This window comes from Eufriesea mexicana, unplaced genomic scaffold (assembly GCF_001483705.2).
Source record: "Eufriesea mexicana isolate 0111107269 unplaced genomic scaffold, ASM148370v2 scaffold2716, whole genome shotgun sequence".
NCBI lineage: Eukaryota > Metazoa > Arthropoda > Insecta > Hymenoptera > Apidae > Eufriesea > Eufriesea mexicana.
In genome coordinates this window covers 270185-286388 of record NW_016910782.1, presented here as the reverse complement: position 1 = coordinate 286388, position 16204 = coordinate 270185, and the positions used below count along the sequence as shown (strand labels likewise).

At 32.9% G+C, this 16204-nt stretch overlaps 1 protein-coding gene across 6 annotated transcripts in view; it reads left to right on the top strand.

Moving 5' to 3' along the window:
• Positions 1-16204, top strand: part of LOC108550401 (echinoderm microtubule-associated protein-like 2) — a 122476-nt gene that overhangs the window by 84009 nt on the left and 22263 nt on the right. For 4 of the 6 annotated variants that reach the window (XM_017904145.1, XM_017904143.1, XM_017904140.1 and 1 more), the window contains one exon: positions 159-227. The exons of the other annotated variants lie outside the window; for them this stretch is intronic. In XM_017904145.1, the coding sequence (XP_017759634.1) occupies positions 159-227 (69 nt within the window). The remainder of the gene's footprint in view (positions 1-158; positions 228-16204) is intronic. 6 annotated transcript variants of the gene reach the window in all.

The following is a 16204-nucleotide window of genomic DNA, read 5'->3' as shown; positions in this document are numbered from 1 at the left end:
AAGAGAGCACGTACGATCTTCCTATTACCATTTTTTATTCTATTTTGTTTTACTTTTTAACCCTATTTTATTATTTGTTCTTACACTTGCTCGTTTCCGTAACTCTATCTCTTTGTTTTGCACCGCATGGTTTTCGTTTGCATTTTCGTTCATTATAGATTGTCAGCCTCCACCAAGTCTCTGTTCAACCTCTTCAAGCCACCGACGCTGAACAACGTGAAACACGGGTAAATAAAGACACCTTTTCGCATTTCTCGATTTTTATCCAATGTACAATGTAGAGTGCTTAACCCTCGGCGAGCTTTGATTGGGTCATTTCGCAAGTACGCGAACGAGGTGCAAGGAATTTTTGGTGAGAACGAATTTTCAGTGAGTTAGACTGATCAGAGTCAGAGATACCCCGAGGTTTCGAAGATTTTGTAAATTCTGTTATTATTCATTATAGTTTTGATGTAATTATATAGAGCTTAGTATTTTTGTATGTAACATATGCTTCCTGACAGTTTTATAGCTTTAATTCTTTGATTTTGTAGCTTGCACGATGTTTAAAATTATTAGGTTGTTTGGAAACTAATTTCGTTTCTTCCCAACACAGGGACTCTCAGTCGCCATATAATCAGATTCTAAAGATGGATATTAATTAACCGTTTGTACTCGACGATTTTTTGGCTAGAGGAGAGTAGAAATTCAAAAATTTTCTATTAAAAAACTGACGATTCCTTTTTTAGCAGTAGATAAAGAATTGTGTAATAATAGAATTATAAAGTTATTTGATTTCGATACCTCGCACTCCGTTACATTACATTAAATTTGATACATTAATTAATATCGATCTTCCAAATTTTATGAAATGGTGAATGAAGTGCAAAGGGTTAATATATCAAATTTACAATTACCCAACAATGCGTGGGATATTGAAGCAAAATAATTCTACGTCTTAATGTGCATACGATTTCTTATTCACCGTTTTAAAATTATCGAAAGTCTTTGAATATACTATTTTCCTGTAACAAAAATATCGTCGAGTGCAAAGGGTTAATTGTATTTCTTCACAACCAACTTCTCACTTAAACTGCATTGTCATTATATATAATACCTTGACAGCTAATATAATAAGACTCGTTTCTGACAAAATTTCTTTGATTTTGCCAGAAAGATGGCAAAAGATATTGGACCAAAATGACGAATATTTAATTCCATAAAATATTTATACACTACAAAAAAATCCTCTTTCATTTTCACCGAAAAGAACGAAATTACTTTCCGAACAACCCGATATAATAATTGTCTTGCAATGATGTAATTATTACAAATTGTATATTTAGTAATATCGTAAACTCTAGTTATTATAGTTTTATCAATTTTATGATCTTCGTAGTTTCTGTATCATTTCTTGATTTTGCAACGAAGGCACGATAATTGTGATGAATTTAATATATTTTCGAAATGAAAGTAATTACAATTATGTATTTTTCTATAAAGAAATGAAATTCGACTTATGTATATATACAAAGTGTCTCGTAATATATAATACCTATTTTAAAAATTAATCTAACAAATTTTTAAAATAAAAAAGAATTCATACGAACATGATTCAATTTGACATTTCTTTTTTAAATATAATAAACGTCTTACTATTTGCTATCTGATTACTCTTATAGGAAATACTGAAAATGATCATTTCAAATTTTAAGACATGTCTATAGATCAGTACTATATTTTGTACTATCCAATATTACATATGAGCCGTTCACTGCACAAATCGATTAACTCCACTTTTTGAAAAATCTTAAATTTAAGTGTCAAAGCACTTGGTATAGTCATAACTTTTTATATTTATAATAACTTTCCCTGATAATTAAGATTAACACCATTAAACGACAAAAATTTTTTGGCCACTGAATAATAAATAATTTATTTCAGAGGTCACTTTGATTAACTCCGTACTCTAATGTAAATCGTTGCAATAATGCAACTCAAATGCACTAGCAAGCCATGAATGATAACGGTGAATTTTTTAGTGCCGTCTTATCAGAATTTAAGTAAAATTTAGTCAAATTTAAATTTATTACTTTTTTCACTTGCCAAATCGATTAACTCTTCCAGTAACATAAAAATGGTTACATTACCAACGATTACCTTTCGGCTATTTTTTCTTATAAATTTTATATACAATTAGACGAAAGTTACATTTGTATTTATGCTTTCTACGATATTTATTTCGATTTAAATTATAAAGGGAATTTTAAAAAACAGTATACATTATTTCATTGCATTTCTCCACTTTTCGTTTTATGGAGTTAATCAGTTTGTGCAGTGAATGGCTCATATACCACATAATATATTATCGGAAACTAAATTTTATCCTTTATATTCCTATAATTGATGAATTTCAATCATATATACGATGTTTAAGAAAACCTGAAGACTTTAAAGGTACATAACCATTGAACGCAAACAAAGAAATTAATTCAGACATAAGTAAGTATATAAGTCCAAAGTTGTCAATACAAAATTATTACTAGTACTGATGAAAACTGACTTGAAACCTTTTTGATAATAATAAACGATAAATCTACCTTATCATAGATGATCATTGTGACTTTCTATTCATTGTCATAAATCTACCATTATTTACGTGTGACGAATAACTTATGCAATTTCGGTATTAAATACTGAGACACTATGTATATATAACCGCAAATGAAAAGGAAATATTGGGTAAAATGAGTTAACATGTTAAGTGTTAATTATCCTGCTTTTACTCTGCATTTTATTCCAATGGAATTATTACAAGTAGTATTAAATTGCAATAGATTTTTAACCCTTTCGATACGACGTTGCCATAAAGTCTCTCTCGTAGAACGAAGCGCCATGTCAAAGGTGAAAGCATTACGTGTACGCAGTTTTTAGCATTCGAGGCCAAGTCTTTTGAAGAAAAAAAAAAAGAAATAGAAAAAGCAAAATCGACTATCGCAATAGCGCTTGCAATTCTTTGCGAAGAGAGCTTAGCAGAAGGATAATACTTGTCTTAATTTTTGGCTCAATTTTTGTGACTATAGTCACTCGTCGTGTGTAGGTGGCGTCTCGTAGCCGATGACTGTAGTTACCCGTAGTAGCGAAAGGGTTAAAATACATTGACGCGTTAAGTGCCATGTTGGTCCCTGGGGACCGGCTCTAGGCTTTCAGGCCCAGACTAGGACCAAAAGGTGCTAACTTTTGATGTTAAATTCTTCGCCATCTTTGGACCTAACGTTTGGGAATTCCTGTTATAACAATTGGTACAGTATCTCCGAGTTTTACGAACACTTCGCCCGCCGCCGTGGGTCCACTTGACGGCCGAATCTGGGCCTGAGTGGAACGGCAAGCAAAACGCGCTCGGCACTTAACGTGTTAAATACTGGTGAAACAATTATCGTGGCTGGTCACAATGGTAGTCCAGAAACCGTGCGGGAAGCACATCCATCCGTGTCAGAAATGACCCAGTCATCGCCGTCGGCGGTCCGCCATCTAGGGGTTAAGCGAACAAACACACGTGCACCGACTGCAGCGGCAATGGCCACGTGCGCGTTGCACGTGTATAACCGGCTTTATGATGCACCTTTTTAAACCTCTTTCAGGTGAGTGGTGAGAGGCACGGACGGTTTTTCGTTCGTGTGTTGCTCCCGCGATTTTTTCGTGTAATCGCTAAGAATTACGCGTTGTTAACTTTTTAACCGGTTTATCGTGGGATTTGTAGAGATATGAAAGGACATGTACTTACTCGCTTAATCGTTATATATAGCGATTACTGTCCAGATATACGCGATATACGTATTTCGTATTTATGAAAACATCAGGATGGTTTTAAGATTGCTAATTTTTGTTTTGTTTTTTTGAATAGGGGATTTTATGGAAGAATCATTATAGGAAATATTATAGTGAATAATACGAATGAACAGAGAATAAGGATATATAATACATGGCTTTGTGTAATTTTCGTGAAATATTTGTGGGAGAATTATTATAGTGAATGCTATTATACGAAATATGCATGAAGAATGCAAATATGTTCAGTAACTACTATCTATCTAGACATTGTAGATACCAATTAAATTTTTTCAAATTTTTTTTTTTAAAAAGGGAATAACAAATCATTTGGAATTCTTGATAAATTTAGGCTAATAATCCCACTGTGATCAACTGGAATTACATTTGAGATCTGAAAATTTCTCTGGAAATATTTATAAAATAGAAATTAATGCTTTGAACATTTACAATACGAATGAACAGAGAATAAGAATATATTTGGTTTTATGTAATTTTCGTGAAATATTTGTGGAATTATTATTATAGTAAATGTTATTATACGAAATATACATGAAGAACGCAGATATGTTCAATAACTACTATCTATCTAGACGTTGTAGATACTAATTATTGAATTTTTCAAACATTTTTTTTTAGAAAGGGAATAACAAATTATTTGAAATTCTTGATAAACAGGCTAATAATCTCACTGTGATCAACTGGAATTACATTTGAGATATAAAAATAAAAATAGAACAGGCAATTCCTCTTGAAATATTTATAAAATAGAAATTAATACTTTGAACATTTGTTTAGTAATTGATTCAATTCGTCGAAATATACATTACGTTTATGTATATATACAAAAATATACAGTTGCATTGATGGAAAAATTAGCCAATTTGAAACCTTCTAAATGTTTTCATGTATCATATATCAAAGTACAAGGTGAAACGAAAAGTTAACACTCTTAAATACTTCGCGTAATTTTTTTTTATTAGCATGTCTGTTATAATGTTATTAATATATTCGTGTTAATATTATTAATATCACAATAGAAATTATTAATTAATATTACTTACAGACGTCATATATAAACATTTATGAATAATTTTGTTTATAACTTAGTATCTCCAGAAATATTAATACCAATAATCACCAATATTATTATTTCCAAATATTTATATGATATTGAGATTGATATTTCAGAAAATTGTGCTAACAATAGTCATTAATCGTTATTATTCTCAAATATTATTTCTATAATTCACTATCCCTAAGAATATTGCTGGCAATTATCATCGATATAGTAATTAATATTAATATCACATATAACCTAATATCTGCAAAAATATTAGTAACAAGAGTCGTCAATATCAGTATTATTTCCAAATATTAAAAATATAGTATCACTATACATAACATACTATACAATAATTTACTACATCCAAAAACATTATCACCAGCAATGCTCAATATTAATTAATACCATTTCCAAATTTGAATTTTACGATATTAAAATAACATCAACATCAATAAAATTTGCAACTATAAAATTTATAAATAATATTAACTAATATCTACACCCATTGTCACAAAATTTCTACAAATATTTCATTATCACCTTGTACAACTTATCCAATTTGTTGGATTCGATCCAAAAGATTCACGAGCAAAGGCAAACTAGCTCAGTGACGGCAAACCTATGAGCGTCAAATCAAAATTATTTGTTTTGACCTTTTTAATAAATAAATACATTAAAAATATATCTCTTTCTTTCAATAGACCTACGAATAAGGCAAAATTGTGGATATTTTTAACTGTGACATAGCACTCGAGTTAAGCTAGATTTCTTTTCGTTACAGAAACATAGTAATTCGAAGACTTTCTGCCATAAATATGTAATAAATCGGTGATATTTTCAAAGCGGTAAATAAGAAATGCAAATTAATTATAAGACGTAGAATCATTTTACATCGATATTCCACGCGTCGTTGGGCAATTTTAAATTCGAGATATTAACACTAGAATTACCAACCTAGTCAAAATGGTCCCAGAATTTTCCTTTTTGCAATCACCGAGCACATACACCTGCTTTAAGAATAAAATTGGTATCAACTCGTATTAAGAAAGAACTGTAATCAATATATTCACTCATATTCATCGTACGGCTGAAATTACTATAATCTGTGCACGTTATAGTTAGGTACCCATTAAAGATCGGTAGTTCTAGTGTTAATTAACAACGATCTTTAAAATCTGATTAAATGGCGACTGAGAGTCTGAAATATTTTTTTTTAGAAAGGGAATAACAAATTATTTGAAATTCTTGATAAACAGGCTAATAATCTCACTGTGATCAACTGGAATTACATTTGAGATATAAAAATAAAAATAGAACAGGCAATTCCTCTTGAAATATTTATAAAATAGAAATTAATACTTTGAACATTTGTTTAGTAATTGATTCAATTCGTCGAAATATACATTACGTTTATGTATATATACAAAAATATACAGTTGCATTGATGGAAAAATTAGCCAATTTGAAACCTTCTAAATGTTTTCATGTATCATATATCAAAGTACAAGGTGAAACGAAAAGTTAACACTCTTAAATACTTCGCGTAATTTTTTTTTATTAGCATGTCTGTTATAATGTTATTAATATATTCGTGTTAATATTATTAATATCACAATAGAAATTATTAATTAATATTACTTACAGACGTCATATATAAACATTTATGAATAATTTTGTTTATAACTTAGTATCTCCAGAAATATTAATACCAATAATCACCAATATTATTATTTCCAAATATTTATATGATATTGAGATTGATATTTCAGAAAATTGTGCTAACAATAGTCATTAATCGTTATTATTCTCAAATATTATTTCTATAATTCACTATCCCTAAGAATATTGCTGGCAATTATCATCGATATAGTAATTAATATTAATATCACATATAACCTAATATCTGCAAAAATATTAGTAACAAGAGTCGTCAATATCAGTATTATTTCCAAATATTAAAAATATAGTATCACTATACATAACATACTATACAATAATTTACTACATCCAAAAACATTATCACCAGCAATGCTCAATATTAATTAATACCATTTCCAAATTTGAATTTTACGATATTAAAATAACATCAACATCAATAAAATTCGCAACTATAAAATTTATAAATAATATTAACTAATATCTACACCCATTGTCACAAAATTTCTACAAATATTTCATTATCACCTTGTACAACTTATCCAATTTGTTGGATTCGATCCAAAAGATTCACGAGCAAAGGCAAACTAGCTCAGTGACGGCAAACCTATGAGCGTCAAATCAAAATTATTTGTTTTGACCTTTTTAATAAATAAATACATTAAAAATATATCTCTTTCTTTCAATAGACCTACGAATAAGGCAAAATTGTAGATATTTTTAACTGTGACATAGCACTCGAGTTAAGCTAGATTTCTTTTCGTTACAGAAACATAGTAATTCGAAGACTTTCTGCCATAAATATGTAATAAATCGGTGATATTTTCAAAGCGGTAAATAAGAAATGCAAATTAATTATAAGACGTAGAATCATTTTACATCGATATTCCACGCGTCGTTGGGCAATTTTAAATTCGAGATATTAACACTAGAATTACCAACCTAGTCAAAATGGTCCCAGAATTTTCCTTTTTGCAATCACCGAGCACATACACCTGCTTTAAGAATAAAATTGGTATCAACTCGTATTAAGAAAGAACTGTAATCAATATATTCACTCATATTCATCGTACGGCTGAAATTACTATAATCTGTGCACGTTATAGTTAGGTACCCATTAAAGATCGGTAGTTCTAGTGTTAATTAACAACGATCTTTAAAATCTGATTAAATGGCGACTGAGAGTCTGAAAGGGTTAACACACTCAGAGCACAAAGCGTTCGCCATCACTGTCCTAGCTAGTCGTTGACACGAGCACCCGCGAATGTTCGGCTATAGAATCGATGGAAGAAAGGAGGAAACGCGTCGAACGCGAAACTACCGTGCCTCGTGGCTAGTTCTAGACCGCACGATACTGTGATAGCATAGCATGCAGTTAATTACCATAATAAAACTTACCCTCGGCATTTGACCTCGCACGCGGATACCGAGGACGCTGGAGATTCCAGCTGGCGCTGATGGGCCCATCCTTCCTCGAGTTGGACGAAGGAAAGCGTCCATGCATTATGCATTCGCTCGAGAACCGTGAACTATTTTAATTTTAAATAGGAAGCACTTATTCGGGGCATATTAACCCGAACATGGCTTTCTTTTTCGTTCGTGAAAGGAAAACCTTGTTTGGGACGTACAGTGGGTCAAAAATGTATCGGCACGCTATGTCACGGAAGGAAATTCATCCTGATTTTAACACGTTGAGTGCTACGTCAAGACTGACAATAGACTTTTCGTTTGGACGGTATGGATTCTAAGGACTGACAGCGAACTTTTCGTTTGGACGACATCGGTGCGTGAGATCGACATTGTCAAAGGTTAAATTATTAATGGCAATTAATCCTTTTGCAATAACGCACCTGTACTATACTTCGCCATTTTTCATGACGTCACGATTAACTGACTATACTTTGTCGCCTTTCGCGACGGCACAACTGAACACCATACTTTGCCACCATTTTCTGCGTGACCTAATGCCTGTACTAGCTTTATTTTGAGTTCGCTATTGAAATAAAACGATAAAATAATTATGATTTGTCGCTGTAAACCAATAAATGATTGCCGTATATACAGTGACTCACAAAAGTATTCGGACACCAAGGTATGTCTGAATTAATCACATCGTATCGCAGATACGTTGTACCCGTGTTGCTTAAGAGTTCTCCGAATTGTTTCGGGATGAACTTGTATTCCATTAACGTCCATAATTCAGACGGAAAAAGAATGGTGTGACGGAAAGCGAATGAAGAGTTCCACCATCGAAACACGAGAGGTACCGTAAAACATGGCGGAGGCAGCGTGATGGTTTGGGGCTGTATTTTGACCAGAGGAATTGGCAATTTAGTTTTTATTGACACCGTCATGGACAAAAACTGTCACTTACACCTACTGAAAATTAATTTATTAAATAGTGCAGAAGAAATGAGAATTCGCAACAATTTTAAGTTTTATCAGGATAACTATCCCAAACATAAAGCACGCATTGTTCAAAGAATTCTTGCTTTATCGTTGCCTGAAAGTTCTTCATCCTGCACCACAATCGCTGGATCCCAATCAGATTGAAAATTTATGGATAAATTAGATCGCAGAATACGAAAGACAGCAATTAACTCAAAAGAGGAACTAAAACAAAGGTTGCTGGAAGAGTGTGCTGCTATCTGTACGAATTATTTGGAAGAAATCATTTCTTAATATGCCCAACAGATTGAAGCATGTATTGAAACAAAGAGGCTATGCGACAGAATATTAAAAAATGTGTTTATATAAATAAATTAGGGTCATATAATGTTATTTATGTCAAGTGTCCGAATATTTTTGCGACGTGAAAATAGGGTATTATTTTATTTATAATTTATTATAGTAAATCCGTATAAATTTATTAAATAAAACACATGGTTTCGCCAACTTAAATAAACATCTTATCCACAGAATAAATAACGAACACGATCCTTGTACAAGTGTCTGTGATACTAAGTGATGAATTTAGGCATACCTAAGTGTCCGAATATTTTCGTGAGTCACTGTATGTGGGATCGGATTTTGGGTGGATTGACTAAAGATAGCATTGCTGGCTTCTCAACGGAATAAAATAAGCCTATAATAAAATAACGGTTATGAGCAAGAGAGATTCCTCCTTTTTCAAGGCGAGGTACGCTCCTTTGTTCTTCCTTAGACTTCTCATATACTTGCTGATTGACACGCTGCCACAGTCTCTTCTCTGATCTGATCTCGCACTCTTATTTATACCATTCACTCTGTCCCTTTTTCGTACTCGAGTTCTCTTTCCTTTTCATGCCTCTTTCCCCGCAACCTCCGGTATCGTCGCGGCACTCCGATCACGCCACCCTCATAAACTATCTTACCATCGTCTATCGCACTCAGCTGTCATACTCATTCGCTCTATCTCACGCGCGCGGTCACCTTCGCTCCAACTGTAAACACTATGGACAGTCTCTCGAACCCCCTAGTCACTTCCAATCCTACATATATACGACGTCAACTGATGGCATGCATCAAGTGACTGTCGTATATATACGACACTCTTCGCGAAAGGGTTAATATATTGTAAAAACTAATAAATTCCCTTTGCTGAAGTAAATCTTAAATTTCCATGGCTTTTTCTGATTGATCGTATCTTGGTGATCGCCTTCTTGACTTTCGTGGCATTCCCCACCTCATTATCTTCTGTTTATAATTTGTATATTTGTGCATTGGTACCGTTTTCACAGTCCAAACGAGAAAGTGAAACAAAGTAATCCTCTGTTCATACTCTTCGGTATACTTGAACGCTCGACATCTAGTGCTCATTGGCTGCCACCTGAGCGAAAAGTATAGCAAAATCGGTGCCGCACTCAACGTCGAAAAAATTTTGCAAATGTACCTAGAGGAGTTTCAAGTCGTGAAACTTAACCCATTTGCATCCAAGCGCGGAATATTCCGCGAGCCACGACTGTCGTCTATCACCGAACGCGGAATATTCCGCGAGCTATGACTGTCGTCTATCACCGAACGCGGAATATTCCGCGAGCTACGACTATCGACTATCACCGAACGCGGAATATTCCGCGAGCTACGGCTGTCGTCTATCACCGAACGCGGAATAATCCGCGAGCTGACTTTTTCCATTACCAGTTACTGAATATTCTTCATATGCCACAAATCACGTTTGATCCTTTTGTGAGCATTTCATCTACATCGGTTCATTATATTCTTAACAAGTTTTACTTTTGTTGCGAAAATCCTTTTAACTGCCATTATGAGTTAGTCGTCAGTTGAACGTCGCTGTTGTCTGAACACGGCACCTTAAGTAGAGCCATGATGCAAATGGGTTAACTTAACATAAATTATGATTTGCTGTCAACGATTTTTTATCTAAAGGGCAGAAGTTTCAAGATTCTCTGCTATAAAGCTGACGATATTTGTTTCACCAATAAATAAGATAATACTTCATCGGTAAATAATTCACCAGAAATGGTACGGTATACCGCACTCAACGTGTTAACGAAAGTCCGTGCACGTGTAAAGCATAATGAGTTCTACGTATAGCAATCTTCTTTTTATCGACAGGAAATCTTTTTCAGAGGGCCAAATAGGCCTTTAGAGTTTCAGTATCGTTTCGTGGTTTGATTATAAGCTTTTTGCTACCAATTTAACTTTCGAGTTACGTTTCAGACACGTTTTTTCCTTCGCACATTAGCAATCATTGAAGGGTTCGGACTGATTTCGTGAACCTCGAATCTGCAAGTTGGTGTGACTTTAACAGTGTGGGAATTATACGGGGATTGCACACCGTGCCATGTTCTCCTCTGTTATTATCTTCTTACGTGGCTTTAACGACGTGCAGGAATCTGGTATGAAATTTCGGGTATTTTCTTTGGAACCGGATTTAATTTGTGGGCGAACAATGTTGCTGGGTTGATGATTTACTTTTTAGCAGAGGGAAGGGCACGATAAATTGTTTTGAGTTATTTTTTGATAAGATGGTGCACGGTAATCGGGAGAAAGTGATATGATGAATCATGTGTTCAATCAAAGTTATCAAGGAAGAAACGAATTTAGGTTCGGAAATGGAATTTATTGATTGCGTTGTAAAAGTATATTTTAGGATAGGATTTTATTTCAAATTCTTTAATTGAAGTTTTCAATATAATAATACCAGAAAATTGATAATTTGGGAAGAAATAATTATGTGAAAGTATATTTGCATAATTATTGAAAACATATTACATAATTATGAATGTATATTTACCCTTTTTCTGGGTATAAATTAACCTAAATATTAAAATAAAATAATACTGCACGACTTGAATCAGCAGACCCTATCAACAGAATATGCATTCTTGCAAACAATTTCTCATCAAACCTTCAATTTTTTGGCAATAATATCTCTTCGTTTGAAAGCCAGATCTTAAAACTCTAAGCAAATTATTTATATCGGCTATATCGACATTTGTATCACACGAAACCTATATTCTTTTTCTCTCTAACAAACTGATGTATTTTTCAATTTTCTGTTTATACACTAATGGGTTCTACTACCCGTAAATTATTATTAAATAAATAAATAAATAAATAAATAAAAAATTTGAAATGCAGTAGTATAAACAAACTTATAATTTGGAGATATGAGTACAATAATTTTGCAAGTGATATTTGCATCTTACATCTGTTTTACGTTATTAAAATTAAATCAGTACCTTTTTCATTTTTGAATTTGGCTCCATTTTCTAAACATGACTTCCGTAGTCTGAGAAAGATCAAAGTTAATAATTTCTAGTTTCTAATCATTTTTAGCTTCCTTCTGCCTTTTTTTCTTTTCTTTTCTTTTCATGCATATTATTCGTATAGAATGGTCTTTTATAGTAATAACGTTGATTTTCAAGTTGAGTTAGTATCTTAGATTAAGTATATTTAATCAGATAAATCTGGTGCATATATGAGTGACTAATTGTAGGAGTAATTAGCTTACTTGTAGGAGTAATAGCTTAAGATGGTACATAATTTGTAGTGAAAATATTCTTGTATATACTTCTCCTTATTTGCTAAATACAGTAACACCACTTTCTAATCTGGTTTAAATAAAAAGAAAATTTAGTTTGATATAATGGGTGTTCCAAAATTCGTTTAAGAAGTAATTTTGATCGAAAACACAGGTTTTTAATTTTAAATTGTAAATATTGCTCAGCTTCTTCGCTGTCAATACTTTACACTCTTACCCTTTTACAACTTTTACGCACTTTTACACGCTTTCACACTCTTGCGTGAATTTATGAACATCCTATAGTAACAATATATTAATTACATCTGCATTAAAAAGACTTCAGATAATTCTTAAATAAAAGACTGAACAACTTTTGAACGTATTACAGTATTTTAGAGAACATTCGAATCTGATGAGCATTAGAAAAAATAAATGGAGATAAAACGGAATATTTTGTATTCAAAGACTTTCTTTCATGTATAATAGATGTTGACTTTTCACTTTCTTCGTTTTTACATATTACACTTATACAATATTTAAAAATTTTTTAGTTTCTATTAGACATTTTCTAAAAATTAAATTTTTAAAAAATAAATAAAATGGCATATAATATTCAGTATCATATTTCTTACGTTTAATATTAATCAGAAAAATTAATCAGTAAAATTGAAGATATAAACTGAGAATGATCATCAATCTCCCCGCATCTAGGATAAAGTATGCATATAAAGTATACTATGAACGATATTTTCATGATGAAATTTCTACGACAAAATTATGCACGCTTTCATACGGTATATCTAATTCTAGAAAAATTTCCTGAAGCTAAAATAGCAATGAATCAACCAAAATATATTCACGAGTTGCCTCGAATTTAAATAAATTATAACAATAGAATACACGAGTGCATTGAATCCAATAGCCAATGAAAATCCAGACAGTAAATACTAAAACATCGCAGAGGTCACTAAACCCTTCGCAGCGTTTCTACCTCATTTCTGTATTATAGGTATTAAAGGTCAACGCGAAGAACTCGATCGTAAATTCCGTCTTAAACGAAGACCCGCGAGCGCAAACTGGTATTCGGCATGCAAGTGCGCCGGATCACGCGAATCCACGCGTCGAAGTCACCGCGCGTAAAAGGGGCTTTCCGCGACACGTGTGAAATGGCCATAACGCTGAGCAGTTGCTGCCGCCATAACACCAGGGACACTTCTTTCTCGGCACAGCCATAGGGCAACAGGTATTGTAGTCACGTGGGATTTTTGGCGCAGGATTTTATCCCTCAAACTTGAGTTATAGTATATATATATTTTCTTTATGTATTATGTATTATGTTTTCTATATGTATTTTCTTTCAATATTTCGACAATCGGCCAACCCTTCTAAATAGCCTTCTTTTCTATTTATAATTATTTCCATTTTGGAAAATGATTTTTGGCGCAGGATTTTACCCCTCAAACTTGAGTTACAGTATATATATAACTTTTGTCTAATTTTGCTTATCATTGTATCTTTTTCAACCATTTTCATTATATGTTTAATTTTGTATATATTCGTGTATAAATTCGAAGCAGCTGGAATGTAATATTACTTACAGACGTTATATATAAATACTATTATTTACGAATCATTTATGAATAATTTTATTTATATTTCAGTAGCTTCATACATTAATACCAATAATCATCAATATTATAATAATATATATACATAATATATATAATAATATATATACAAAATTGAACATATAATGAAAATGGTTGAAAAAGATACAATGATAAGCAAAATTAGACAAAACTTATCAGGAAAAATATCTTACGAGTATGAAATGATTACTTGCTTATTATAGTAATATAACAAATTTCCAAAATTATTGGAACGATAATAATAATTCATAGACCACAATTTCGTACTTTTATAAGATAATATATATACTATAATTCAAATTTGAGGAATGAAATCCTGCGCGAAAAATAATTTTCCAAAATGGAAATAAATATAGATGAAAAAAAAGGTTTTTTACAAAGATTGGTCGATTATCGAAATATTAAAAGAAAATACTTTAATTCGCGAAAAATTTTCACACCGATAGTGAATCCCTGATTCGATTTCGAACGTCCCTCGTAACAAATAGTAGCAGCCTGCGCCATTGCATTTCCGAGGAAAGTGAATCGCGATTCCTGTCGTTATACAACTGAGAATTCCACGTTTCCTGGTGCATGCCGTTTACCAATGGATCTTAGACAGTCTGCAAAAAATTCGCGAAGAAGGAAAGTTCCTCTTCACGGTTTACCGATTCATTTTCCGTCTGCCTGTTCGCCTCGTTATTTGAATACGCTTCGGTACTCCGAATGGCTGCTATAAAGTCTAATTGCACGGGAACAATTTGAATTGTTAGGTTACGTAACTTTCCGTGGCGTGGCGGTGCCATTATTTATGTACAGTTTGATCGCGAAGTTGCGTAACAGTCAAAGGGTTGATGTGATTTAACGATACGATTTAAATTCGGTAATAAATTTTATTTAAGGACAGGAAGCAAACTGTTCGATGAAACGATCATAAATCTTCTTTGAGGAAGAACAAGTTTCGGAAGAAATTTAATTAGCATATTGCAGTAATCGAGTTAATCAACCACGACTGATCAGCAATCTCATTCCGATATTAAAATATCTAAATTTGGTTATAAGTCATTCATAATTCCATAGTCATATATTATATTCTCAAAAAGTACAACAGCGTTATTCTTTTGAGCAATCTACTATACCATAATGTCTCAAGTATCCAAAAAATACAACAATATTCTTGTATAATTAAGATATTTAACTTTCAGTGTAAACTGTTCATAATTTCATAGTATTACATATTATCTGAAGATACAATTGAGTTGTTTCTCTAAGCAATTCGCAACTTCATGGTGCTGTACACATTCAAAAATACAACAGTGTCCACTTGGAATTAAAATTCTCAGACTCGATTATGAGTCACCCAAGACTACCTTGTTACATACTCTCAGACTCGTTATACTAGGTTACCCATGACACCATAACACTGCATAGACTCCAAAAAGCAACATTGTTCCTCTAATAAGAAAATTAAATACCTAACATCTGAAACAACACACACTATATGTATACATGATAGTATATGTGTACACCTAATGAAACCACTTTTATCGTTTTCGTTTCATATAAGTTAATTTAGCAGTAATTTTTAGTAATAATAAACTTAGCAAAAATCAGCTGTTGTTATTTTCACGACTAAATAATTTCGTATCGTTTTTCCAGTAAATAATTAATGATAACTCCAAGATGATCATGTTACTTGGTCCACCCTATATAAAACCGTGATTAAATCACTCGCAGTGTTCGACATTCAGCCGAACCAAGGTCTCGTTGGTTCACGGTCGCCATTGAAAACATAGCCTAAATCGTCAGCAACAACATGGCCTACCGTCCGTTTCGTTGACTGACCACCAGTTTCGGGTTTTTCGAGCGCGCAGTAAACCGTGTCTCGAATAGCAGACAGTCCTTGAACGTAATCCAGTCGCGGAGAGCAAACATCGAAGCAGAAAGGAAGGCAGGATGACGTAACGCGGTAACTCGCGAACCTACGGCCGGTCTCGCAATAAAAGCGGGCTCGCGCATGCGTGAGTCACTCTTTCGCGGTTTGCGAGAGCACCGTCACGGAAAGTTGTGCGACTT